Below are 27,723 nucleotides of genomic sequence, written 5' to 3' on the forward strand. Positions count from 1 at the left end.
AGACGAATGAATAAAGAAAAAACATTTAGCAGACATTTAAAAACAATATTGAAAAATTCTTCTGATGCAACTTTGAATGTGCTTATTAAATAGTACTTTCAAAAACGCATGGAATATTAGTTTTTGTAGATAGTAGAAATACACAGAGTAGTGGTTCCACAAGGGGACCTCAGCAAATTTCCAAGAAGGGCTGAAGATGACTTAAAATATTATAAAACAAGCTTTAAAGGGATAGTTCACCCAAAAATGAAAATTGCCATTAATTACTCACCTTCATGTCATCGTTAAAATAGTCCATGTGACATCAGTGGTTCAACCATAATTTCATGAAGCTACGAGAATAAAAAAAGCTAATTTATTCAACAATTCTCCCCAGAGTTACCATCTACAACCATTATTGAGAGTGACAGAATTTTCATTTTTAGAGTGAAACCAAAAATCAAGATATTTCTTAATTTACCCCCAAACATCTAAAATTCTTATGTAATTTGAATTTGAATCATCTACGGCAGTGTTTCTCAACTCCAGTCCTCGGGACCCACTGCTCTGCACATTTTGTATGTCTTCCTCATTTAAGGCACCTGATTTTGATCATCAGCTCATTAGTAGAAAGATTCATGAACTGAACTGAGTGTGTCAGACTCAGAAACATACAAAATGTGCAGAGCAGTGGGTCCCGAGGACTGGAGTTGAGAAACACTGACTACGGACACTCCTAATTTCAGTAAATTAAAAAAAGGGAGGAATGTAAATGTACACAGCATAGGTACTGAACAAGTTAACAAGAAGTGATGAACACAACATGTATGGACTGTGAGTTTTATTTTTCTTGGGAAAAAAAAAAAAAAAGTGTACCATACACCAAAATAACAACAAATGTATCCCCCAAACCCAACCTAACAATCTTAAAAAACAAAACAAAAAAAGGGCACTTTCTCTCTAGACAAACTTTGAAGTTTTTAGAAAAAAAATCAGGAAAAGTAAACTGTTATATTTTCTAATTATTTGAATAATACTTAGTTGGCTGATACATTAAGCTAAGCTATCAAATTTCCCATAATCCTTTACTATGCTGGTACTGTGAGAGTACAGAGTGAGTGTAAGCTAAATGTTATGTGTTATGTATAAATGACCATGTAAGGTAAACATGGAGTAACTAAACTGAGAATGAAAAATAAAACAATGATAAGATCCTGTACATGTTATGAATGCCATGAGCAATAATGTATCAGTATCTGATATACGCCTAAACCTTTATGGAGGTCTGCAGTTATTTTGAAACTGAAGACTTACAGAGCACACAGAACTCATCTCAGGTCAATTCATTTCTTCATTCAGTATACATTTACAAAGAACAGGGTTGAAAGAGCCAACTGCATGCAGTGCTCTAGATTTATTCTTTAAACAAAGGAAGTTTTGGCTGGATTGTGAAGGTAAATGGCAATAGAAGACAGAAAAATAGGGGAACATTTGAAGCAGGCTGTATATCTGTCTCAGCTTGCTCTAGGAAGTCAAACTAAGCTCTGGCAAATTCAGCAAATACCACACTTCACATCTGTGTTGTATTGAGTTTAGCACTGGGTCACCTGAACAACCTTGCTCGCAAAGCTCTCTGTCTTCACTACCATAACACAAACCCTAATTAAAGGAACAGCTCAGTCAAAAAATTTGTATGACTTACTTTCTTCAGTAGAACCATAAAGAAAATATTCTGAAGAATGTTGGGAACCAGTCAATATTGACCAAAACAAGACATTTCTCATTTTCTTTTATACTCCACAGTTAAAGTTATACCGGATTGTGATTAAATGATGACAGAATTTCATTTTTGTGTGAACTATCCCTTTAAGGGATGACAATTTTCCAGTTTTCTTAAAAATTAAAGTTATGCCACAAAGGTGCCAATAGAGCCTAAAAGCAGTCTCTCGGTCAAACCATACCAAAATTAATTTACTTGCTAACCAATCATGTGATACTCAGTCATTCTGACATTTTTGTTCCTCAATGGTGATTTCTGGGTATTACTGACTTTTTTTTTTTTCTTCAGAAAAACTGAACTATTGTTATATAACACAGATCACAGGCAAACCTTTCAGTTTTTGACTACCAGAAGATCTTTTGCTCAATATCCTACACCAGCTGGCAATTGGCAATTTAATTTTAATTTGATAAAAGAATACGTGAGTAAAACATTTGTCAAATGCGTATGGCTGTAATCAATGAAATGTCAGCACAGTAAACATGACTATTGTGGCAATAAAGTGTTTGTCCACTCATTTCCCTATACTATAAAAAATATGTCATGTACTCAACGGCAAATCCTTCAGAATTACCTTGAAAGGGATTTATCATTCTTGGTAGAATCTATCAAACTAAGAATATCCATAAACTGATCTCAGTGTAGCCTGCAATACATTGTTTTAGGTCTCAATTAATTTCTGGACGTTATTTCAAACTGGAATTTTCATTTTTTTCTCTCTTTCAATCCTATTCCTCCTTTACCTGATATATTAACCATCTTTCACTAAATTTTAACTGATTTCTAAATATCTTAAGGATGCCTAAAAATGCAAAAGCTAATAACAATATAAAAATATAATTTAAAATCACTACCTTTACCTGCACCATTAACCCATTAGTTAGTAAAGAGCTCACACACTGACCGCTAGACTCTGCTTCAGTGGCATATGCAAATGCTTTCATTACAAAAAAAAAAAAATCCCCAAGCAACTCCCGTCATAATAATGAACCATTTCTATTGTTTAAGATCTTAAATACAACACACCTTTATATGCTATACAAATTTATAAATATACAAAAACACATTATTGTTTCTTTCTATTTCGCTTATTATGAACAAGCATTGGCATGCTGATTGGTTTCAACTATTCCTCTCCGTGATAAGCACAGTGTCAGTACAGAGTATTTTGGATATGGCTGAATATGCAATAATTATTTTGGCTGATATAAGCTGCGGTTAATTATTTGTTTTCTGTTAAACAGTGTCTGCAGAAACAGGTCTAATATGAGCAGGAACTCAAAAACAGAGTCATAATATTCTCATAGTGACTTCCTCCGAGTATGTACTGCTGTAAGGGTCAAGAGAGTTTCTGACTGGTTTGACATTTGCTATAAAGGCATTGTGTTAGTGGTGGGGGCTAATAGTTGAAAACAAAGAGCAGGGGTAGTTTGAAACTTGGAACTGTGTAACAGTCATACTGAGATCAAACCTGCTGAGATGTGAAAGAGAATTAAGAGAAGGAGGGCACTCTTTTTCTCACTCCCTCTCTCTTTCTCTCCCTCCATTCGTGTCTGCGGCCCTGGGCAATGTGGTCGTCCCTTTTCTGTTGCACTACGACTTCTGTTCGACCCGTTTCGTTTGCTTAAATTGAACAAACAAATCTTGGGAGGGAACTATGAGAAAGAGGGTCTGTCTTTCCAAAAGGGCCATCATGAGGGCGGTGCATTCTGATTCTGGTATATGGACGCCTTCTCTTTCAGCAGAGCCAAACACAGATGACAACTCCAACTTCCTGTAAAGAAGAAAATATCAGGTGTTATTCATATCTTATAATACTTGTGATAATTATCATATTCATATGACTCACTCAAAGTGGTGGCCAAAATTATTAGAACACTATTATTTCGACCAACTAAAAATAGTTTTAAGTCAGTTATTTCTATCTTTTGCTGTAGTGTGTCAGTAGGAAATATCAGTTTACATTTCCAAACATTCATTTTGCCATTAATTGTAATAATTCAGTGAGGTTTTTATTTGCACAAGGAGTCTAACAATAGCCAGTGCTCCACAAAGAGATCTGATCTCATCATCATCCAGTCTGTCTGGAATGACATGAAGAAACAGAACAAACTGAGGCAGACTAAATCCAGAAGAGCTGTGGGAACGTCTCCAAGATGCTTCAAGAGACCTACCTGCAAAGCTACAGTGCTGTTAAAAGTTTTAGGCACTTGTGTAAAAATGCTGTAAAATGAGGATGCTGTCAAAAACAATGTCATAAATAGATTTTCTTTCTCAGTTAACCATTTAAATTTAAGCAACATTTGGTTTGACTATCCTTTGCGTTTAAAAAACTTTTTCCCTAGGTGCACTTGTGTGTAATTTTTCAGGTAGCTTTGCAGGTAGGTCTCTTGAAGCATCTTGGAGACATTGCCACAGTTCTTCTGGATTTAGTCTGTCTCAAAAATCACACTGGAGTATTACAATTAATGGCAAAATTAATGTTTGGAAATGTTAACATATTTTCTTCTGACACACTACAGCAAAAGATAGAAACAACTGGCTTAAAACCATTTTTTAGCTGGTAAAAATACCAGTGTTCTAATAATTTTAGCCACCACTGTATACATGATATAAGATAAACTTATTTCTCATTCATATTGTCCTTTGAGCTAAATGGACCTCTTTATTAAAACAAAATCACTATTTAGCACTATGTAAAGGCTGAAATACACTACATGACTTTCAAAATCTGATTTATAACACTAGGCATCATACACTTGCTGACTTTGTAAATAATCACAGAAAAAAAACTAGCATCATACACTAAATGACTGAAGATCACACATTACCATCAAGTCATTTTGAACACAACAAACTCAGAAACAGAACAGAAAAAACACATGCATATTTGCTAAGAGACACATGACAAATAAAAAAAACAATGTATTCTAAAATCGGCTCAAAATATCAAACAATATCCTAATATCCTCTGACTGGATAGATGCGGTTTTCTATGGAATCTGTCAACTTAAATCCGGCTCTGTCTTGTGGAAACTAGCATCAACTTGTACAGACTGTAAATCTGGACAACAGTCACAGTGTATTATCATCACTCATAACAGCAGCTGAGCTGCTTAATTTTTGGAGGAAACCTGAAACCAGGACTTATAGATAAACAGAAAGTTCAAAAGAATTTATATGAATTACTTTTGCAACATTATAATGTCTTCACTGTCAATTTAATGCATTTTTGCAAAATAAAGGTATCTTAAAAAAAAGTGTTTTTGCATGTTGCTTTACCTTCAGGAGGTTCAGACATTGGGGGCGAGAGGCAGTACATGTGGTAACCTCGGTCACAGTCATCACAGAATAACAACTGGTCCTACAGCATAAAAAATCCATTCATGGAGAATACAAACAGGCATGTATAATAAACCGAGGGAAGGAACAGTTTCTACACAGTACTTGTTTTCCCTGAAGAAGTAAAATGCAGTTGATATGTTTTTATGGCTAGATATTGGTAAACAAGCTCACGTCATTTTCTGATGTTCCGCACATGTTACAGCACTTGCATTCAATGCACTGCCAGCGATAGGTTTTCACAGCAGCCATCATCACAGGAGTGAACTGCAGACACGAGGGGTGACCTGAAAACACAGAACAGATCAAAACCCAGAACAAAAATCCAAAGAAAGCAAGCAGGTGAAAGTGTGTGTGGTTGTTTTACCAGAACGGCCACAGTCTGAGCAGGACACAAGCTCTTCTGATTGACCAGTTTTCTGGTTCAGGTTGGAATCTCCCAAACAAAAATCACAGTAGTTATTCGGCAGAGCCAAACCGTCCGGACCCTTCTTAGGAGCTGACCGAAAGACAGAAAGAGAACAGAGAATACCCATCATCACTCACTCACTCACCGAAAATGACACAATCCAACACTGCCTCTACAGGCTGAAACATTTGTTTAAAATTTAACAGTCATGTAGATGGCATTTTAAACTCTGCCTACGTAGGGCATTCCAAACTGCTCACTTACGAGGTTTCATTTAGGGTGCTACCTTAGAAGGCAGGCAAAGCACTTCACATGGTTTTGAAATAAAGCCGTACTGTCAAAAGTGCACGACACTGTGCCAACCAGTTAGTTTATAAAAAATATATATTTCTAATTTTATTGGCATACATTGTGTAAAACATTTCATGCCACTCAAAGTGACAGTTAAATGGCCTCTGTTCAGTTGGCTACCAGAGTTTGTGATTAATTGCTTACTCTTCGGTTCGTCTGGTTGGGGTGGAGTCGGTTCGCGAACGTCCATCTCTTCTTTATCTTCCCCCTCCTCCTCAGCCAAGTGAGAATGGGCGTAATGATAACTGAGACCAGGCCTGTTCTTATAGCGCTTGCCACAGACTACACACATACACACACAGAGAGCACAGTGATGGGTTATAAGCACCTGCAATTGTGATTATGCACTGAATCATCATCTGTACTTTAGCACATGAGGCAATATTGATTCACACTAGAAGCTCTCTCATGCATGAGAGGTCATTCCACCATTCCTGGCTCTCCTGATGCTTATTAATTCTCACTCTTCAACAGCATGTCAAATGTTAATATGCTTGCTGATAAGATCCACTTAAACAAAAGCAATAGTTCACCACTGTGTCGTTACAAAATGGCATTATTTACTTATTTCCTTGTATCAAACAAGGTGCACTTTTTTCAATACAGTGAAAGCAAATGGTGACCAACAAGAGCTGGCCAATTTCACTCTATGAACAAGAGCAGCTTGGTCATTCTGTTAGACAACTCCTTTAGTTTTCAACACTAGAAAGGTATTTGGTCAGAACAACTTTCACTTTTGAGTGAACTATCCCTTTAGAACTGTCCCATAAGCACCACACATTAGAGAATGGAAATGAGTCCTTTGGCAACTTAATAGCATCACACTATTTCACTCTAATCAGAAAAGGGATGAGGAAAAACAGGGAGCGACCAGGAGGTGAGAAGAAGGATGAGTATTATAAGCAGCAACGTAAAAAAAATGGGAAACGAGAGTAACAGAGAGACAACACAGAGCAGGAAATGAAGCATGAAGAGAGGTGAACAATAGAGGGAGATAAAAAGAAGCAATTTTCATTTAAAACAATTTCTAGATATTAACTTTAGGGGGGAGGGTATATTTCAAAGTATTGTAATTTTTGTGACAAGAACAGCTCATTAAGATAAATGTTTCTCACAAATGTTACCACCAATCAGAGAAAGTGTGCAAGGAGAAGAAATGTATAGTAGAATCAATCGTATGCTAGGAATATAATTGTACAAAGCACTGAAGCCTAAAAAAAGATTGTAATGCGTCACAGCTGATTAACTAAACCAGCAGTCAAAAGTTTTTGAACAGTAAAGTTTTTTAAAGACGTCTCTTCTGCTCACTAAGCCTGCATTTATTTGATCCAAAGTACAGCAAAAACAGTAAAAATGTGAAATATTTTACAATTTTTTAATTTTAAAAGTAATGTTTTTTTATGACATCTCTTCCTTTCTGCTCACCAAGCCTGCATTTATTTGATCCAAAGTACAGCAAAAACAGTGACATATTTTCTATTTAAAATAACAGTTTTCTGTTTGAATATATTTTAAAATGTAATTTACTACTGCATTCAGGGCTACGTTTTCAGCATCATTACTCCAGTCTTCAGTGTCACATGATCCTTCATGTTCTACTCCACTATTATCAACATAATAATAAATAATAATAATAATAATAATATTTTTTGAGCAGCAAATCAGAATATTAGAAAGATTTCTGAAGGATCATGTGACACTGAAGACTGTAGTAATGATGCTAAAAATCCAGCTTTGAAATCACGGGAATAAATTACATTTTAAAGTATATTCAAATAGAAAATCATTATTTTAAACAGTAAATTCAAAATTTCACAGTTTTTGCTGTACTTTGGACCAAATAAATGCAGGTGTGGTGAGCAGAAAAGACTTCTTTAAAAATCTTACTGTTCAAAAACTTTTGACTGATAGTGTACATACTAAACAAATTGCAATATTGGGACCTAGACATGAATATACACTACTGCTCAAATTTGAGTTCAGTAAGATTCATTTTGAAAGAAATTAACAGTTTTATTGAGCGAGTATGCATTAAACTGATCAAATGTGACAGTAGGTTTTTACATTATTACAAAAGATTTGTATTTAAATAAAGACTGCAATAATATCAACATTGATAATAAAAATGAATGTTTCTTTGAGCACCAAATCAGCATACTAGAATGTTTTTTGAAGGATCATGTGACAATAAAAAATAGAGAAATAGATGCTGAAAATTCTGATTTTAATTTCAAGAATTAAATCACATTATAAAATATTATAACTGTTATTTTAAATTGTAATATTACTTGCAACCACGTTACTGATTTACTGTATTTTTGATCAAATAAATGCAGTCTTGGTGAACATAAAAAAAAATCTTTCTCATCCCTTACGTTGAACAGTAGTGTAATCAGTAATTTAATATTTTATCACCAGGTCTCTGCTGATATTGATTCATAAGAAGCATGCGATTAAACTGTTAGAAACAGAGCTGTAAGTACAAAGTGCTTTTCAAACAGTTCAAGATGAGAGCACCTCAGCCTGGGAAGTAATAAGTCATGCTGCCACAAACAACCCGCTTGAACGTGTCTGAACATTTCACATGGCCCAGAGGCAGTAAAGCTTGTTTAGAGGGGGGGAAAAAAGAAATGAATTCTGTGGAAAAATGTCTTCCTGTGAAGCTGCTGTCACACTTAACGCTGTTCAGGCAGTTTTCCTTGCACAAAAAAAAATAAAAAGTGCAAAATGCAGCCATCAATAACCCTTAGTTTCAAATAAAATTTTAGTGCATTCTTGTCAGGCACAAATCATGTTGCAATGCACACAAAATAAAAAAAGGAGAGAAACCAAGACATGAGCGGATGGGGAAAAAAAAGAATGAGGAAAGGAGAACTGGATGGAGAGAGAGAAAGAGAGCAATATACCTCTTTCGGAAGATTTTGAAATATGCTTTTGTTTGAAAGTGTCTGAAAGAGAGAAAAAGAGAAAGAAAACGGAGAGAAAGAAAGACAGATAGACTCACAGACTGACAACAAGATTTAGGAAATCAGGAGAAATAAACTTATAAAGAACATCTGCATCAAAGTATCATGACACATTTAAGGGCAAAGACACAAATGCAGAGAATAGAGACCCAGAACTATGAAAGAACAACATCAAACCTGAAACCAAATGGACATCAAGTAAAAATTGACCTCTGGTTTGGAGATTAAACTTACTGGTTTAATCAGGCTATATGTGGGATTGTCATACAATACACAGCATACAGTGTAAAGAAGTATGCTTATTTTAAAAGAAGTTTTCAACAAAAATCCAATTTTTGTTTTTTATACTTCTGGCTTTCATGAGTAGACAAGTAAGAGCTGACTGAGAATGAAAAAAATATTCTCAAGTTCACTGTGTCAGATGATGGACAACCTGGAAGATGATAATCTTTGGTACTTTTTAGCAAGCTTTCATGTGGTGAAGCTCATCGTGACAGCTATGCTGAGAAGGGGTGACACAGATCTTTGATTGTGACTGGATGTGTTACAGTACAGCTCAGCCTTTTTTTAGCATAGAGAAGTCGTTCTCCAGATGAGATCACCGAGAGGTCATCGGGCTGAGTCATGTGGTTTCCTTGAATGCTGTATATGACTCACTGTCACAGGCGTACGGTCTGTCCCGATCCTCCAATGCAGCTGCTGCTTCCAACTTCTTCCTAGCACTGCTGACACCACGACCCTGTGAAACCGTTCTTATCATAAATGTATCCTTTTAGAGGTGTTTTGCTAACACCAACTAGAAATGTATAAAAATGTATGACATTAATAGTTCACCTTTCCCTTGCCTTTCCCCCGTCTCTTTGGAGTATCTTCTTCATAATCTTCATCGTCGAGATCATCTAGAAAATCATCTGGCTCCAAAATTCTCTACACAAACACACCAAAAACCAATTTGGAGAGAACGACTAAGCAAGGCGAGATTTCAACAGTGACACCTCTAATCAAAATCATAAGTCATTTTGTCAGTACCTTACGGACCCTGCCGCTGGGGTTTAGTCCCCCGGTAGAGAACTCTGTAGAGCTGGGCTCCTCTTCCGCTGTGCGGAGCTCCAATCCGGATCTTTTTTCCACTGGCTCGCCCTTCAGAAGCGCCTCTAAACTGCTGCCATCACTGGAGAAAACATCCTTCTTAAGCCCCAGATCCAGCTCTGAAACATACACACGCACATTCACATCCATAGGCAACTGCACAGAGATGGATAGAAATGTCATCAAAACTTACAATTCAATATAAAGTTTAATTACATGAAATTGACACCTAAATACCTAAAACACATGGCCTACACAGAGAATTACAGAAAAACAGAAGAGAAAGTGAGTAGCTGCATACCGGTCTTTAGAGATGGGAAGGCTAGGCGAGGGTCTTCTGGAGGGCTAACTCTCCTCTTCTTTCTCCAGCGTCGTGCTGGATATGTGTACAACTGACCTGGGGCAACACCTTTGGGGAGAGAGACATAAAAAAGACAGACAGTAAGTCATGTCTCATGTGAAAACAAGGGAAGGTATAAAAACACATTTATGTAAAAATAAATAAATAAATAAATAAATAAAGTGTAATTTTTGCAGTGTCATTTTTTAATACTTGCATAATCAATGATAACAATAACACTGACAGGAAAAAGTGATCAATTTATTATTATTTACTTACTTGTCAAATATTAATTTAATAATTTATATATTGTGTATTTATTTAATATGTTATGTACATAATAGGGTTGGGTCGATAGACGATGCCATCGTCCATCGCCGATGGCCGATAGACGTCACGATGCTGAGCCGGCATCGCGATCCTCCGCCCCCGCCACCGCCCCTGCCCCGCCCCCGCAGCAACCCGCTCGCGAAAGACACACACTGAATCACACTATATAGCCAGATGAAATGCATGCTTTCAATTTCCGCATCTTTACTTAGTTTATTATTATTATTATTATTGTTATTATTATTATTATGAGGAAATAATAACAAGAAAGTTGTTAGCGATCACAATACAAATTGTGAATTCCAAACGAATTACATGAACTAGTTCGTTTACATTAATAAATGAGGCATACAAAAACAGCAGAAAAAAATTAAAAATAATTTTAATTAAATTAGATTAAATAAACTACACCAAATATGCCTTTTTCATGGTTTTACCATAACGAACCGAGCTTGGAACAAAAAAACAAGAGAATATTTTTTTTTCCATCGAAATACAAATGTACAATACAAAGCCTATATATTATAAATAACAGTTTATAATTCAAATGCATTTTTAGTTTTGCTTTGTTTTGGTTTCTTAACTTTATATATTTTGTTTCATTCCTGTTCTGTTCTGAATACCGTTACATTCAAATGATTCGTTTTGGACTCAGGGTAACTAACTTATAGCTATGTTTATAGTGTTTATAATGTTAATACATAATAATATTTCGCTTGATTTGGTATTATTTCTGATGTTACACTTTCTCTCTAAACATTCCGCTGCTCAATGAATGCGTTTGGAGAGAGTGGGTTAAGCAGTAAGCAATCAATGAGAGCAATTTTGAACTTAAAGCTGACTGGTCGAAAATATGTTAAGGACCAACACACATCCTCCAGATACATCTACATAAACCCGCGCTTGCTCTCTCTTGTATGCACGCACGCACTGTCACGATCTGATGCACTTGTTAATGCTGGATCTTTAAAAAGTCCGGCTCAAATTAAGCACTGGTGGAAACGGTAGGCTACAATTAATTAATTCGTTATGAATTAATTATTTAACAACAACCATCCCGCACTCCCGCCCCCCGCGGACGATGCCATCGTCCATCGCGATGTTTCACGTTAGACATCGTACGATGCCAAATTGGTCGACATCGCCCAACCCTAGTACATAATATTATATATCGATACAGTTGAGGTCAGAAGTTTACATACACCTTGTAGAATCTGCAAAAATGTTGAATTTATCCTGTTCAAAAGTTTACATGCACTTGATTCTGTGTTGTTACCAGTGTTGGGCACGTACCTTTAAAAAAGTAATTAGTTATAGTTACTAGTTACTTCTCACAAATAGTAACTGAGTTAGTAACTGAGTTACATCATTATAAAAGTAACTAATTACCAGGCAAAGTAACTATTGCGTTACTTAAAAAAAAAAATCTAATTTAACTGTAAAATAAATATAAAACATTGTAAACTAATCTACACTATTTTAATGTTGTTGTGGGACAACATGAGAGACAACTGTCAAATTCAACATATTATAAATATTATCATTATTATAGTGGAACAATAAAGCACAATAGACGTAAAGTTTAGAACTTTAAATATCGTTATCACTCCAAAAAGAATCGATTCCTCGATTCCGAGGCATTGGGAATCGAGAGTCGATTCCAACGTTTGGAATCGATTCCATTAAGGGGAATCGACTCCTCATTCAGAGCCGTTTCAGTTCAGCAAAACTTATAATTAGGTGCCTCAAACGGAAGGCTGCATCCCATGAAAGCTGCATATCTCAGTCACCAATGAAAAAGAGTCATTTCTAAACTCGAGTTTAAAGGAGAAGTCCGGTGTGATATTGACCTAAAGTGTATTGAATCATGATACCAAGTGTGAACGTACCTTGCATATCTCATCTCGGTTTGTGTCCTGCAGTCCGAAATCTGGGGTTAGTTAGCCGACGCTAACAACAGGTTGTCAATGAGAGTGAATAGGGCATCGGAGTAGCCATGTAAATAAATCACTGTTTTATGCCATTTACGAGGTACAAAGTAGCTCCACATTTCATTAGTAGACTTCCAAGGGCCCTGACATTTAAAACGAGACATTGAGAATAGGGATGCACCGATCATGATTTTTCATGGCCGATTCCGATACCGATTTTTTACAAGCAAGCTGGCCGATTCCGATACCGATTTCCGATTTTTTCAAAAACAAGAAGTTATGCAAGTAAACAACATAAACAACATGTTTATTTAGTATTTAACAGGCCAATCTGGCTTTGGTTATTGAATCAATAGCATCTGACATCTGAAATTAAATAATAAATAAAAAAATATGAAAGTAAATACAGTTTAATAAGTAAAACATGCTTTTAGTAAAGTAAAACAGCAAGCCAACAGGCATTTTAATGTAAAATAATAATAATCATTCTTAACAGAACAGACTTTTATTTTTGGCTTTTCAAAAGTAAAGTAATGCTTTTTACAAAAATAAGCATCTCAGCTTTGTCACAAGTGAGTCTGTTTCTTTTTTCATCTGTCACGTGAGAAGCTGAGCTGAACAAACGTTCGCTGTCTGCGCTTGTGCAGGGCGAGGACAGGTACGCTTGCGCAACTTCAGCGAGCACAGAAAAGCGGCTGTCCTTTGCAGACATTGCAGATTGCAATCTTCACGTCCTGCTCACAGATTTCGAAAAACCGCCACACAAGTGACATGTTTCTGAATGAATGAATTGAATGCCGCGGCCCGCGTACACACTTCCGGAAAAAAAACGGCCGGGATAAAAACGAAAACCGATTTATCGATTTATGGCCGGTCAACCGGTGCATCCCTAATTGAGAACTCAGAAAAAACACCGGTAGTTTATTTACAAGAAGATTTATACAGACAGTACACCTGGAAGAAAGGAAGGAAGGAAACTACAACCTGACAAGTTCCTTCCTGCTCGTCACTCGACTTATCGTGACTAAATTCAAGATGGCGGTGGCCGGTAAATTTCTTCCAGGTACTGTCTGTATAAATCTTCTTGTAAATAAACTACCGGTGCTTTTTCTGAGTTCTCAATGTCTCGTTTTAAATGTCAGGGCCCTTGGAAGTCTACCAATGAAATGTGGGGCAACTTTGTACCTCGTAAATGGCATAAAACAGTGATTTATTTACATGGCTACTCCGATGCCCCATTCACCCTCATTGACAACCTGTTGTTAGCGTCGGCTAACTAACCCCAGATTTCGGACTGCAGGACACAAACCGAGATGAGCTATGCAAGGTACGTTCACACTCGGTATCATGATTCAATACACTTTAGGTCAATATCACACCGGACTTCTCCTTTAAGGATGCATGCAATTTGCCTCTTGCTTGTTAATAGTTATTATAAGTATGATTTGTTTCCACGAAAAAAAAAATCGTTCGGATAGATTTTTTAAATGAGCCAGTTCAAAAAACGATTCCGACGTTTTTTTTTACGGGGGAACTGGCTCATGTTTTCCACAATTTTGAGCGCTGCACGACAGAATAGATCATGACGTGACCGAGGGTCTTGATATTATTTACAGCTTAAATAAATGTTTTTAACCGTTCTATCAGCAAATGAAAGAAAACGCAGAGAGCATATCTGATTGACAGCTAAGCCACGAGCTCTTCTATCAGTGTTGTTGTAAAGTTCAGTTTATTTTGTTTCAGTGTACAGTTGGCTAATTTTGTCATTTTAGACATGTCACGTCTTGTTTTAGTCATGCAATAAATGCATGTCCACTGCTGAGCTGTGAGTTATGACTAATTTCATGGCAATGCAGACAAAATTACAATTTAAAATCAGTCAGAGCTACAAAAAAAAAATCTTTATTTATTTATTTTTTTTAAACAAATGAAGCTTAATATTGTGAGAAGGCAACTTTCTACGACCTTTACATCCTGCATTCATTGCAAAATTAGCTTTCTCCGATCTTAAAAACAAGAATCAAAAAAGAAACGGAAACAGTGAGGAATCGATTCTGGAATCGAATCCAATTAATTCCAGAACCAGGAATCGGAATCGATTCCAAAAATTTCGAATCGAACAGCCCTAGTTATCACCTGCGTTCTTAGCCACTAATTTGGCATGTGACGATGTGAGGTGCTTCAGTAGATTAGAATTATTGGTCATCGACGCAGAGAGACTCTTTTTTCCTGGGCATAAACTGCACGTTACATAAATATTTTTGCCTTTCACCTCAGCGAAAAGTAGTGCTTATACTTCCAGTTTGCAAAAGCTACCTTTGAACTTGCTATCGTTGTGATGTTGTGGATGTTGGTGTGTGCGACTGATCGTGCGCGTGCTTGTGTGTGAACACCCGCACTACTCTGCCTCTGATTGGCAAACAATGGAAATTTACTCAATCTAAGCCAATCATCGCGTTTTCAGTTACACCACGTTTACAGACACACCAATCATCATCACTGGTTATTTGTCCCGCCCCGAACACAAACACACACAAACACACAAACACACAAACACACAAACACACACACACACACACACACACACACACACACACACACACACACACACACACACACACACACACACACACACACACACACACACACACACACACACACACACACACACACACACACACACACACACACACACACACACACACACACACACACACACACACACACACACACACAGAGAAAGAGAGGTCCTATGGCTGAGAAAGACGCTGCTCGGATGAAAACTGCTTCAGTGTTCTCAGTTATAGTAACGCGCATTTTATTGCCAGTAACGGTAGCGGCGTTGTAACGGGGGAAACAGTAATTTGTTTGATTACTCGTTACTGAAAAAAGTATCGCCGTTAGTAACGCCGTTTATTTATAGCGCCGTTATTCCCATCACCGGTTGTTACCTGGATTATCCACAGCTGTTTTATTTTGTTTGTTTAGTGATAGTTGTTCATGAGTCCCTTGTTTGTCCTGAACAGTTAAACCCACCTGCTGTTCTTCAGAAAAATCTTTCAGGTCCCACAAATTCTTTGATTTTTTTAGCATTTTTGTGTTTTTGAACCCTTTCCAACAATGACTAATTTTGAGATCCATCTTTCCACACTGGGGACAACTAAGGGACTCACATGCAACTATTAAAAGAAAAGATGGATCTCAAAAACATACAGTCATTGTTAGAAAGGGTTTAAACACACAAAAATGTTGAAAAAAAACAAAGAATTTGTGGAACCCGAAGGATTTTTCTGAAGAACAGCGAGCAGTTTAACTGTTCAGGACAAACAATAAACATGTGAACAACTATCACTAAACTAAAAAAAAAACAGCTGCAGATCATTCAGGCAACAACACAGTATTAATAATCAAGTGTATGTTTTTTACACTTATGTAGGTGTGTTTCGTCTTGTTTTGTGATTGTGTTTTTTTTTTGTATGTCTGAATATCGAAAAAATACCTCAATAAATATAACAATAATAAAAAAAAGAATCAAGTGTATGTAAACTTTTGAACAGAGTCATTTATATAAATTCAACTATTACTTTCTCTCGTGGACTATATGCAAGCATCTTTTATGTAAAAGATCTAATTTAGGACAGTACTAAATAAAAAATAACATGCATTTTGTAAAATCCCTCTTTTTTGGTAAAATAATTAACATTTTGCAGATTCTGCAAGGTGTATGTAAACTTTTAACTGTTAATGTGTTAATTACTGTTAATTATACTGATATTGTTAATTATACTGTAATTTTACTGTTTCATAATTATCTACGCACTTTTTACTTGAAATATTTATATATATTGAAAAAAATATTGATTTTTTTTAATAATTAACTAATTTTGGCATTTTGACAACACCTGGTATTGGTATCAACTAATTTTTAACTGGAGCTGCACAATTCTGGATAAATTGAGAATCACGACTTTTTTGTTTCAAATAGAGATCACAATTCTCCCATGATTCTGAACTAAGCAAAATAACTTACTAGTAATAACTTACTACTTACTAATAATTTAATAGAAGCTGTGACAAAATTGTCATTATCAAAATTAACGATTAAAAATTAATGAATGATTCAATAACTGACACATTTTAAGTCACTTGTCGCGACCTAGTGTAATCAACATCTGTTACTTGAAGCACAAATTTGAAGCAAAAATTACTTTCAAAAGATTTGCTCTATTTTGATCACTACCATAGACATCAATGTTTAAATCTGATCTATGACCTTTAATCCCAGTATTTCTGTGATAATATGAAAGACTATAAGACAAAAATAATACTGTGTGGTTGAAAGCTGTTTGTGAAGCTGTTTCATACCTAAACATGATAACTGCTCTCTCTCTGTGTCTGCGGCAGTGCGAACACAGATTTGAATGTTTTTGATATGACTGTGTCAAAGGCTTAATAGACACAGTTGAATCATTGTTATTTAAAAATAATATCATGTGGGTTAGATCACAATCTTTTAACGATTAATAACACAGCTCTACAGTCAATGCTAAAAAAAAAACTTGTGTTCTCTTCTGCTAATCAGACCACTTTGAGTGAGTGCGTCCCACCTGGTCCTCTGTGCCGTTTCTCCATCCAAAAGTAGCAGTTGCTCTGGGCAACACCTGTCTGAGAGTCGAGAAAGGGCATCCTCACACTCCTCTCTGCGCACAGACGGGCATTATAGTTGTGACACTGCTCCATAGCGTCCCTGTAATACTGCTCGCCCAGCCTAAGGACAGAGAAACAAGGCCCACGATGAATGCAACAGCCTGAATGAAAACCAAGTTCAACCAGAGGTGCTTTTCTGAAACTCACACAGAGTCTAGAGTAGCCATTTTCTGTCAGAGACAAGTAATAGTGTGTCAGCACACACCCTACCACTGCCGCCCTGAAACCAGCTCAACCCTGTTCAGCTTAGCCACCCGTGTGTGTGTGTGTGTGTGTGTGTGTGTGTGTGTTTGTTTGTATGCAGCAGGAGGTCTTGCAGGCATGCAGCTCAGTCATTGTAACTCTCTCACTCAAGCCACTTAGTAGGTGCCGCTGCCGCCCGTCACCCCGGCAACCGCTAAGAGCCCCGGAGAGAGCACAGGCTAGCTAAAGCCCGTGAGATTAGAGCACAGACGGGCGTTGATGTCACAGAGGATGAAACAAAAGCTTAAAGCTTTGGTGTGTCAGAACCAAGAGCTCTGAGGGGTTTACAGCCCAGACAACAAAACAGCCCTGGGATGATCGTCCGCCTCCAAGACGCCAAAACACAGAGCTGAAGCTTCAAATGACTCTGGCTCAACGGAAAAGCACATTCCACAAACCAGACACTCTGACCGCAAACTAGAACCCCGTTTCCTCCCAGTCAACAGCAAAAAACTACCTATTCACCTGTCAAAACTCCTTATAGGATGAGCCTTGTTGTAAAATGACTGTGAATGTATAAGGATGTGCTTTTTTGTGGTTGACCTTAAAACAAGGTATACACAGAGCCAATCACAGTGCTGATTGCCCACACAACGCTAATATAAATAGTAACCCTTAACCCAAACCTAAACCTTAATCTTAGCACTGGTAGCACATCCTGTTCTTTGAATTGTTATTGCTGACTAGAACTATCTAAAACTATTAAAAAATGTTTGTTTTTTTTAATAACTGAAATAGCACTAAAATAAAATAATAAATTTTTTATTTAATGTAATGTATAACAAATATGAGAAATGTTGCCTCTGCAAATAAAATTAAAAGAAATAAAATAAAATTACTAAAAATAAAAATTTATAAAAAATGAAAATATGAAAACTACAAATAAAAAATATAAAAACAATAAAAACTCTTTCAAAATACTAAGTAATAATCAAATGATATACGAACAATACAAAAAAATTGAGCCTTTTTCTAAACTTTTCTTGACAGATGACAGCATGATTGTGAGTCAAATATTTTTTAATAAGTAAAGACCATGTTCCATGAAGATTTTTTTGTAAATTTCCTACCATAAATATGGCAAAACTGCATTTCTAAGAACTTCATTTGGACAAGTTTAAAAGTGTTTTTTGCACCGTCAGATTCCAGATTTTCAAATAGTTGTATCTCAGTCAAATATTGTCCTATCCTAACAAATCATAACATCAATAGGAAGCTTATTTATTCAGCTTTCAGATGAAGTATAAATCCTAATTAAAAAAAGTGACATACATCACAATATCTCAAGCTGTCAGAGCAGACACACATTGAACTAGGTGGAGAAATTAACCCATCTCACTTGACCACTTAAGATCACATCACCAGACAGCTGTTAAAAACAGGACTTCTGAGGAAGAGTAAATGCTTGATACTTTAAAATTACCGCCACTAGTGGACAAATTGTGTGAGATGTTAAAGTATGTTACAGGCTCGTATACTATTAGTTCCAGACACAGACAATTTCACTGAAACTGCTTGACAGATTAATTTGATTACACTTGAACACAATTCTTGGTGTGTTTTGATGTGCAAATCCTCTTTTCTGTTCTCTTCTCTGAATGTTGCGGATTTGGTTAGTGTCCTCAATTCATCAGTCAGAAAAAAACTGAGGGCTGAATAAGGAACTTTGTTTCCAGGAGCTACCAGGGCTGTCAAACTCGGGTTAGAAACTGTTGGAGGTTAATAACTCACTATTTTACCACTTTACTGCCCTTCTTCTAAAAGCTACTTATTGGACAGCTAATTATGTGATATATAAACGAAGCACACAGGCATTTAACAGCCTAATTTTCAATCAAAGCACTTCCTGGTTAACGTACAGGGCAGCGTGATGTACCAAGAAAGTTGATACAGTTAGATCATATATTTATCTCATTGGTTATAAATGGAAATAACTTACAGTAAGAGCAAACTATTTAGTTAATAACATGAAAAAAAAGGTTAACGTAACCTGCTTCAGAATAACATGAGTGATACGAGTCTCATGTTCACATCCACACATGACAGAACTGCAATCTAATAAAACTGACAGCTGCTAACTTACTTCCACAACTTAACTAACCAGAATAACGAAGCTCTGACAAACAACTGAAACAAACATTGAGTGCCGCGATACTTTATGTCCCAACTGACATAAACGCACTCATTAGAGGAACAGAAATGCCTCCTACGTGCTTTGCTCCCTGATCATGCTGAAAGACGGAAGCTAACTGAAGCATTCACACCAGCGGGACACGGCAGCTGCTAGTACAGCTAACTTAACCAGAGCTCTGATAACCTTGTCAAACACGTGTCTTTAGCTCTCTTTAAGCAAATTATACAAAAGCCCATCAAGTTGTGACATTACCTCAAAGTTACACACCAAAGTTTAACATGGAAACATTATATGTAGTCAAATAAGGGTGAAAAATACTCACAGCTTGACAACATTCTCCACCACCGCCGCCATCTTGGCTCTACTGTGCTCACAGCGGGTGTTCTGCGCTTGCGCAAAAGGAAGGACCTTAGAGGAAGGTCGCGGGTCAGGGGCGTTCAGGAGGCGGGAGTGTGTGAAGGCCAAGCTTTTCATGTTCAAATATAGACACAACACAGTGCAGCCAACAAAAAGAGATTTGTTCTTCTTCTAAACTCTTAGGACTTTCTTTTTGTGGAGCACAGAAAGAGAAAGTTTAAATACTGTGTTAGGCAAAAAGCAGGGCTCTCAAGTTTTGGAAAAAGTTTAGAGTGAGATTTTATCTGTTAGGTGAGGAGCCACTCAAATATTTGCAGCAGCGGCCCCTCGGCCCCACGCAATTCTCTCCAGTTTTTGGTAAAAGTTCAACTATCTATTGTTCATAATTAACCAGCACAAAATAAAAAATATAACAACTGGTAGATCTGTTAAGTCAAATTCATAAAAATAAAATGTTTTAAATATTTCAAAAATCCATATGTATCAAAAGCAAAAAAAAAGAAATTTGGCCCCAAACGAGCAAACTAAACAGCAGTGCTCAATGCACATACTGTAAACATACAGGAGGATTGCAGAACTTGCTCATAGCATATATGTCAATCTGTGTGTGTGTTTGTGAAAGAGAGAGGGTACATATTTCAGCTTACTAATGTCATTTTGTATTTCAAGTGTTTATTGCACACTTTGATGCCTTGATGACAGTGGTAGGGGCTTGAACTTAGCTAGAGTAATTAGTTACATGTAATTGAATTATGTAATTTAATTAAAAAAGACATTTAACTAATCTGTTACAGTTACTGAGAAATAACAAATATACAGGTCCTTCTCAAAAAATTAGCATATTGTGATAAAGTTAATTATTTTCTGTAATGTACTGATAAACATTAGACTTTCATATATTTTAGATTCATTACACACAACTGAAGTAGTTCAAGCCTTTTATTGTTTTAATATTGATGATTTTGGCATACAGCTCATGAAAACCCAAAATTCCTATCTCAAAAAATTAGCATATCATGAAAAGGTTCTCTAAACGAGCTATTAACCTAATCATCTGAATCAACTAATTAACTCTAAACACCTGCAAAAGATTCCTGAGGCTCAAAACCGCAATCATGGGTAAGACTGCCGACCTGACTGCTGTCCAGAAGGCCATCATTGACACCCTCAAGCAAGAGGGTAAGACACAGAAAGAAATTTCTGAACGAATAGGCTGTTCCCAGAGTGCTGTATCAAGGCACCTCAGTGGGAAGTCTGTGGGAAGGAAAAAGTGTGGCAGAAAACGCTGCACAATGAGAAGAGGTGACCGGACCCTGAGGAAGATTGTGGAGAAGGACCGATTCCAGACCTTGGGGGACCTGCGGAAGCAGTGGACTGAGTCTGGAGTAGAAACATCCAGAGCCACCGTGTACAGGCACCAGGTCAAGCCACTTTTGAACTAGAAACAGCGGCAGAAGCGCCTGACCTGGGCTACAGAGAAGCAGCACTGGACTGTTGCTCAGTGGTCCAAAGTACTTTTTTTTCAGATGAAAGCAAATTTTGCATGTCATTCGGAAATCAAGGTGCCAGAGTCTGGAGGAAGACTGGGGAGAGGGAAATGCCAAAATGCCTGAAGTCCAGTGTCAAGTACCCACAGTCAATGATGGTCTGGGGTGCCATGTCAGCTGCTGGTGTTGGTCCACTGTGTTTTATCAAGGGCAGGGTCAATGCAGCTAGCTATCAGGAGATTTTGGAGCACTTCATGCTTCCAACTGCTGAAAAGCTTTATGGAGATGAAGATTTCATTTTTCAGCACGACCTGGCACCTGCTCACAGTGCCAAAACCACTGGTAAATGGTTTACTGACCATGGTATTACTGTGCTCAATTGGCCTGCCAACTCTCCTGACCTGAACCCCATAGAGAATCTGTGGGATATTGTGAAGAGAAAGTTGAGAGACACAAGACCCAACACTCTGGATGAGCTTAAGGCCGCTATCGAAGCATCCTGGGCCTCCATAACACCTCAGCAGTGCCACAGGCTGATTGCCTCCATGCCACGCCGCATTGAAGCAGTCATTTCTGCAAAAGGATTCCCGACCAAGTATTGAGTGCATAACTGAACATAATTATTTGAAGGTTTACTTTTTTTGTAATAAAAACACTTTTCTTTTATTGGTCGGATGAAATATGCTAATTTTTTGAGATAGGAATTTTGGGTTTTCATGAGCTGTATGCCAAAATCATCAATATTAAATAATAAAAGGCTTGAACTACTTCAGTTGTGTGTAATGAATCTAAAATATATGAAAGTCTAATGTTTATCAGTACATTACAGAAAATAATGAACTTTATCACAATATGCTAATTTTTTGAGAAGGACCTGTAGTTAAATTACAGTTACTTTTAAGTTACTTTTAATAAGATTAGGAACTACACTTCCATTCCGGCGTAATAGTCAAGGAAGTTTGCTGCCGTAATATGGCCGAAGCAGGCGGAGTATTATCAGAAATGAGTTCCCAGCTAGTTTATCATTTTCACATGTGCTGCGTGGTATTACTGCTCCTGCTTCAGCCTTATTATGGCAGCAAACTTCCTTGACTATTACACCGGAATGGGAGTGTAGTTCCTAATCTTATCAGCCTAGAAAATTGAAGCTTTGCATTTCCACCGGTCTTAGTACACGATATAACTACAGAAGAGTCAAGTTTTAAATAGGACAAATATCAAAACTCGTTGGTCATTTTTGAACGTGATGCTATTGGTCTAATAGGATTCAATGATCTATGCTAAGCTATGCTAAAAGTGATATCGCCAGAACAGGAGAACGGCTGAATGGATTTCAAAACGGTAAAACTCAACTTATTAACCCGAGGGGAGTTGGAGAATGAGCCTATTTCCAAAAAAAGTGGAGTGTTCCTTTAAAAAGTTTTTAAAAGGATTAACAGTTGAAAACATTCCTTAGAAATTCAGTAATCAAATGTAATGTTACATTACCTCTAAAGCAACTGAAATAGTTACACTACTTTTAAATTACATTTTAAATAGTGAAATTTAATCTGTAGCCTATTACAGCCTATTTCCAAAATAACCTTCCCAACAATGTTGATACATTTGTGTTTTGAAATATTTAAAACAATTTATTTTATTTGGATGAATTTGTCTGTCTTTTTTAGCAGATTTACCAGTTATCTTGTCTTTTCCTTAATTTCAGGCCCACAATTAGTTAAAGCTGTTGAAGAACTAATAATTTTGCACAAATTTGGCTATAATCCCCAACATCAGTTCTCACTATCTTTGATCACAGGCAAGTGATTTTGTCTAGGAATCGTAAAATGGAAAAAATAAATAAATAAATAAAAATAAATATGAAAAACCCTGCTGCATTTATTTAGTTTCTAGTAAATACAAATGGCAACGTCCGCTCCGAGACCGCAACGCGACCACCTCCTCAGCTGTACTAAATGCTTCCACTGCGAGAGAAAGCGGCAGCCCCGCAACGATTCCACCGCTGGTCTTGTCCCGTGTGTGCGCGTCTACGCCTAGTGACGAACTTTATTGTAGCGGGATCACGTAATCAGAGCCATAGAGAAAGAGAGTTGCGACACGCTGTGTTTCTCTATGGCTCTGCACGTAATATACCAGAAAACAGCAAATTCAAATTTTTTGGCTGGTAGGTGCCATTTAACTCTCAAGACAGCTATGAGCTTGGCAGAGTACTTCTCTCTGCAAAGCCTGCACCTCGTCCATTAACACCATATAGCGGGACAAGTTATCCCTTACTTTTCAGCGTGAGAAATACAAGGTGTGGCGTGAGAGCGTGTGAACTGGTTGAAATACGTGTGTCTCACGGTGAATGCGTGAGACTTGAGAGCCCTGCAAAAAGTATCATAACAGTGGTTCAAACAATTTTGTGTGCTATAAGATACGTCCTTGTTTTCTAAACTATTTGATTAATTCGTTTCTATTTGATTCAGTTGTTGCTAGACTTCAATTATTCGTTTCTGTTTAATTGTTTTCCTGGTGATTTTGTTGTAAATTGTAGTTTTGATTGCTCTCATTCGGCCAAGGGAAGCTTTTGTTTGAGAGATCGCTCCCTTCCTTGAGCGCGCTTAAAGTGCAAAGGGTGTTAGTTTTTCGTTTCGGTCTGACCCATTTGCGCACCATCCATTTGGGATTGAGTCAGCCCAGGGGGCGTCCCCAGCTGCTATCACCTAAGTATTGATTGGTGGTGTATTTAACTGTGTTGTATCAGCTGACGCTTCAGCCTCCTCGCGTGAAGACCGACAAGAGTAAAGACTTGCGACTTATCCGAGCAACGACACCGACAACGCACTTAAGTACTCCTTTCCTTTTTCTCACTCTTCTTTCTGTCCTTCTCTATCATGTGTTTCCAAATCATTCCGGTGCTCTCTACACACCGCACTAACATCACACGCACATGTCGACGCAATCTCTCTAACCTGCGTCCTATAAACACCTCTTCCACTGAACCTTTCTCTTTCACGGTTGGACTTTGGAACTGTCAATCAGCCGTCAACAAAGCTGACTTCATTTCGGCATTTTCTTTGCAATCTGGCTGAGCATCCTAGGTTTGACTGAGACCTGGATACGTCCAGAAGACTCTGTAACCCCAGCCGCTCTATCTAATAAATTCTCCTTCTCTCACACCCCTCGTCAGACTGGAAGGGGTGGGGGTACGGGACTTCTGATTTCCAACAACTGGAAATACTCAACCCATTCTCCTCTATGCAATTATAACTCATTTGAATCTCATACAATCACTATAACATCTCCTATCAAACTCCATGTTGTGGTCATTTACCGCCCTCCTAGTCAACTTGGCATCTTCTTAGAAGAGCTGGATGGGCTGCTATCCTCTTTTCCAGAAGATGGCAGCCCACTTCTAGTCTTTGGAGATTTTAACATTCATCTGGACAAACCATATGCTGCAGACTTCCATTCACTCCTTGCTTCATTTGACCACTCTTGTTCCACTCTTACTTCTTGCCTAGATGATATATGCCCTCTCTCCTCCAGGCCAGCACGGGCTGCTCCTTCCAACCCTTGGCTATCCGATGTTCTTCGTGAGCATCGGTCCAAACTTAGGGCAGCTGAGAGAAAATGGCACAAATCTAAAGATCCATCTGACTTGAGTATGTATCAGTCTCTGCTTTCATCCTTCTCTACCCAAGTCCATACTGCCAAATCTTCATACTTCCACAACAAGATCAACAATGCTCCGGACACACGCAACCTTTTCAAAACTTTTAATTCACTGCTCTGTCCCCCTCCACCACCTCCCACCACTTCTATAACAGCTGATGATTTTGCCACATTTTTTACAGACAAAACTACATCTATCAGTAATAAGTTCTCAGCTCCACACATACAGGAACTAAAACTGACCACACCCACGGCTGAAACTCCCCTCTTCTCCTTCTGTCCCCATTCTGAGGCAGAAGTAACCAAACTTCTCCTCTCCAGCCATCCGACGACATGTCCTTTAGACCCCATCCCCTCACACCTTCTCCAAGCAATCTCCCCTACAATCCTACCAGCGCTCACACACATCATCAACACTTCTCTTCTCACAGTCACTTTCCCCACTACATTTAAGCAGGCCCGGGTAACCCCACTGCTCAAAAAACCTACACTTAACACTTCACTCATAGACAACTATAGACCTGTCTCTCTCCTTCCGTTCATAGCAAAAACATTGGAACGAGCTGTTTTCAACCAGCTATCTTTATTTCTCACACAGAACAACCTATTGGATGCTAACCAGTCAGGGTTCAGGAGTGGCCATTCAACTGAGACTGCGCTACTGTCTGTCACTGAAGCCTTGTGGATTGCAAAAGCTGATTCCAAATCATCAGTACTCATCTTGCTGGACCTATCTGCAGCATTTGACACGGTAAATCACCAGATTCTTCTGTCTACCCTCTCATCGTTGGGCATCACAGGGACTTCACTTCGCTGGTTCAAATCCTATCTCTCTGGCAGGTCTTTCAGAGTGGCCTGGGGAGGGGAGGTTTCCAAAACTCATCAACTGGTCACTGGGGTTCCTCAGGGATCAGTTCTTGGACCCCTCCTCTTCTCCATATATACCACATCTCTGGGCCCCATCATACAGGCACATGGCTTCTCCTACCATTGCTATGCTGATGACACACAGCTCTATCTTTCTTTCAAACCAGATGATCCATCAGTAGCTGCAAGGATCTCTGGCTGCCTGGCGGATATCTCTACATGGATGAAGGAACACCATCTTCAGCTCAATCTAGCTAAAACTGAGCTCCTTGTCTTTCCTGCCACTCCAACTTTACAACATGACTTCTCCATCCAGTTAGGTTCATCAACAATTACCCCATCGACTTCAGCCAGAAATCTTGGTGTAATCTTTGATGACCAATTGACTTTTAAAGACCACATAGCTAAAACTGCTCGATCCTGCAGGTTTGCATTGCACAACATCAGAAAGATCAGGCCCTTCCTAACAGAGCATGCTGCACAACTCCTCGTACAGGCCCTGGTCATTTCCAGGCTGGACTACTGCAATGCTCTTTTAGCTGGTCTTCCAGCATGTACAATCAGGCCTCTACAAATGATTCAGAATGCAGCAGCACGGCTCGTCTTCAATGAGCCCAAGAAGGCCCATGTCACACCTCTCTTCATATCCCTGCACTGGCTACCGGTTACGGCTCGCATCAAATTCAAGACACTGATGCTGGCCTATAGGACAGCCACCGGCTCATCACCTGCCTACCTCCATTCACTACTACGCATCTACACTCCCTCCAGAAGTCTGAGATCCTCTAGTGAAAGACGCCTTATTGTACCACCACAGAGAGGCACGAAATCACTTTCCAAAACATTCTCCTTCAACGTCCCTGCCTGGTGGAATGATCTTCCCACCCCCATCCGGAACGCAGACTCCATTACTGTCTTCAAGCGACTGCTGAAAACCCATCTTTTTCGACACTATCTGACTCAATAAAAAAAAAAAAAAAAAAAATGTTCCTCTCTTTCCTGATCTTCCCTTTCTAGCCCGTACTCATCTAACAACGCCTGTCATACGGTATTTTTGAGCACTTCCTATGTTGATCTGCCTCCTTAGGATGAATCACTTGTTGTATTCCCAATTGTAAGTCGCTTTGGATAAAAGCGTCTGCTAAATGAATAAATGTAATGTAAATGTAAATGATCTTCTAAAGCGTTATTTCAGAAAGAGATTGATATTTAAATCATTAATCACGGTTCATTCCCCCTTAGAGCAAATTGAGTTAGAGAGTTAAACAGAAATTGACCGATTCGTGTCTGAACAAAACATAGCCTAAATGGGTTTTGTGAACTAGATTGAATCAGATATTGCTGGCAGTGTTGGGGGTAATGCATTACAAGTAATGTGAGTTACGTAATCAGATTACTTTTTTAAAGTAACTAGTAAAGGGATTACTTTTAAATTTAAAAGAAAATATCTGAGTTACTTTATCAAATAAATAACACCACTTTGTTTTGCCATTTATTTACTGACAGCTCTTCTGTCCCCATGTTGAGGGAAATGTTGAATAAGGTGCAGAAACAGAGGCATTTTTTCAGGACTGAGGCTTATCAATTTCACTTTTGTTGTAAAAAAGGCCTTTACAGTTGCCTAAAATACTTTGGGATTTGTTGTTAAAAAACAAATAGAAAAGAAAAAGCCCAGCTCAGGTGACAAAAAGTAACACAAAAGTAACATAACACATTACTTTCCATAAAAAGCAACTAAGTAACTCAGTTAGTTA

At 37.9% G+C, this 27,723-nt stretch overlaps 1 protein-coding gene across 3 annotated transcripts; it reads right to left on the bottom strand.

The window, feature by feature from the left end:
• Nucleotides 1–812: 812 nt before the first annotated feature.
• On the bottom strand, nucleotides 813–19,955 carry dpf2 (double PHD fingers 2). Of its 3 annotated transcripts, none has more exons than XM_073840413.1 (12): nucleotides 19,924–19,955; nucleotides 17,125–17,285; nucleotides 10,218–10,325; nucleotides 9,857–10,035; nucleotides 9,662–9,754; nucleotides 9,485–9,566; nucleotides 8,768–8,809; nucleotides 6,006–6,143; nucleotides 5,469–5,600; nucleotides 5,276–5,388; nucleotides 5,042–5,117; nucleotides 813–3,533 (listed from the first exon to the last, which is right to left on the bottom strand). In XM_073840413.1, the coding sequence occupies exons 1-12, from the start codon at nucleotides 19,953–19,955 to the stop codon at nucleotides 3,451–3,453; spliced, it is 1,239 nt and encodes a 412-aa protein (XP_073696514.1). In that variant the 3' UTR covers nucleotides 813–3,450. The 3 variants fall into 3 exon arrangements, with proteins under 3 accessions (XP_073696514.1, XP_073696513.1, XP_073696515.1); XM_073840412.1 differs by having other exon boundaries at nucleotides 5,042–5,123; XM_073840414.1 differs by lacking the exon at nucleotides 8,768–8,809 and having other exon boundaries at nucleotides 5,042–5,123.
• Between the last annotated feature and the right edge of the window lie 7,768 nt (nucleotides 19,956–27,723).

Source organism: Garra rufa, chromosome 5 (assembly GCF_049309525.1).
Source record: "Garra rufa chromosome 5, GarRuf1.0, whole genome shotgun sequence".
NCBI classification, from domain to species: domain Eukaryota; kingdom Metazoa; phylum Chordata; class Actinopteri; order Cypriniformes; family Cyprinidae; genus Garra; species Garra rufa.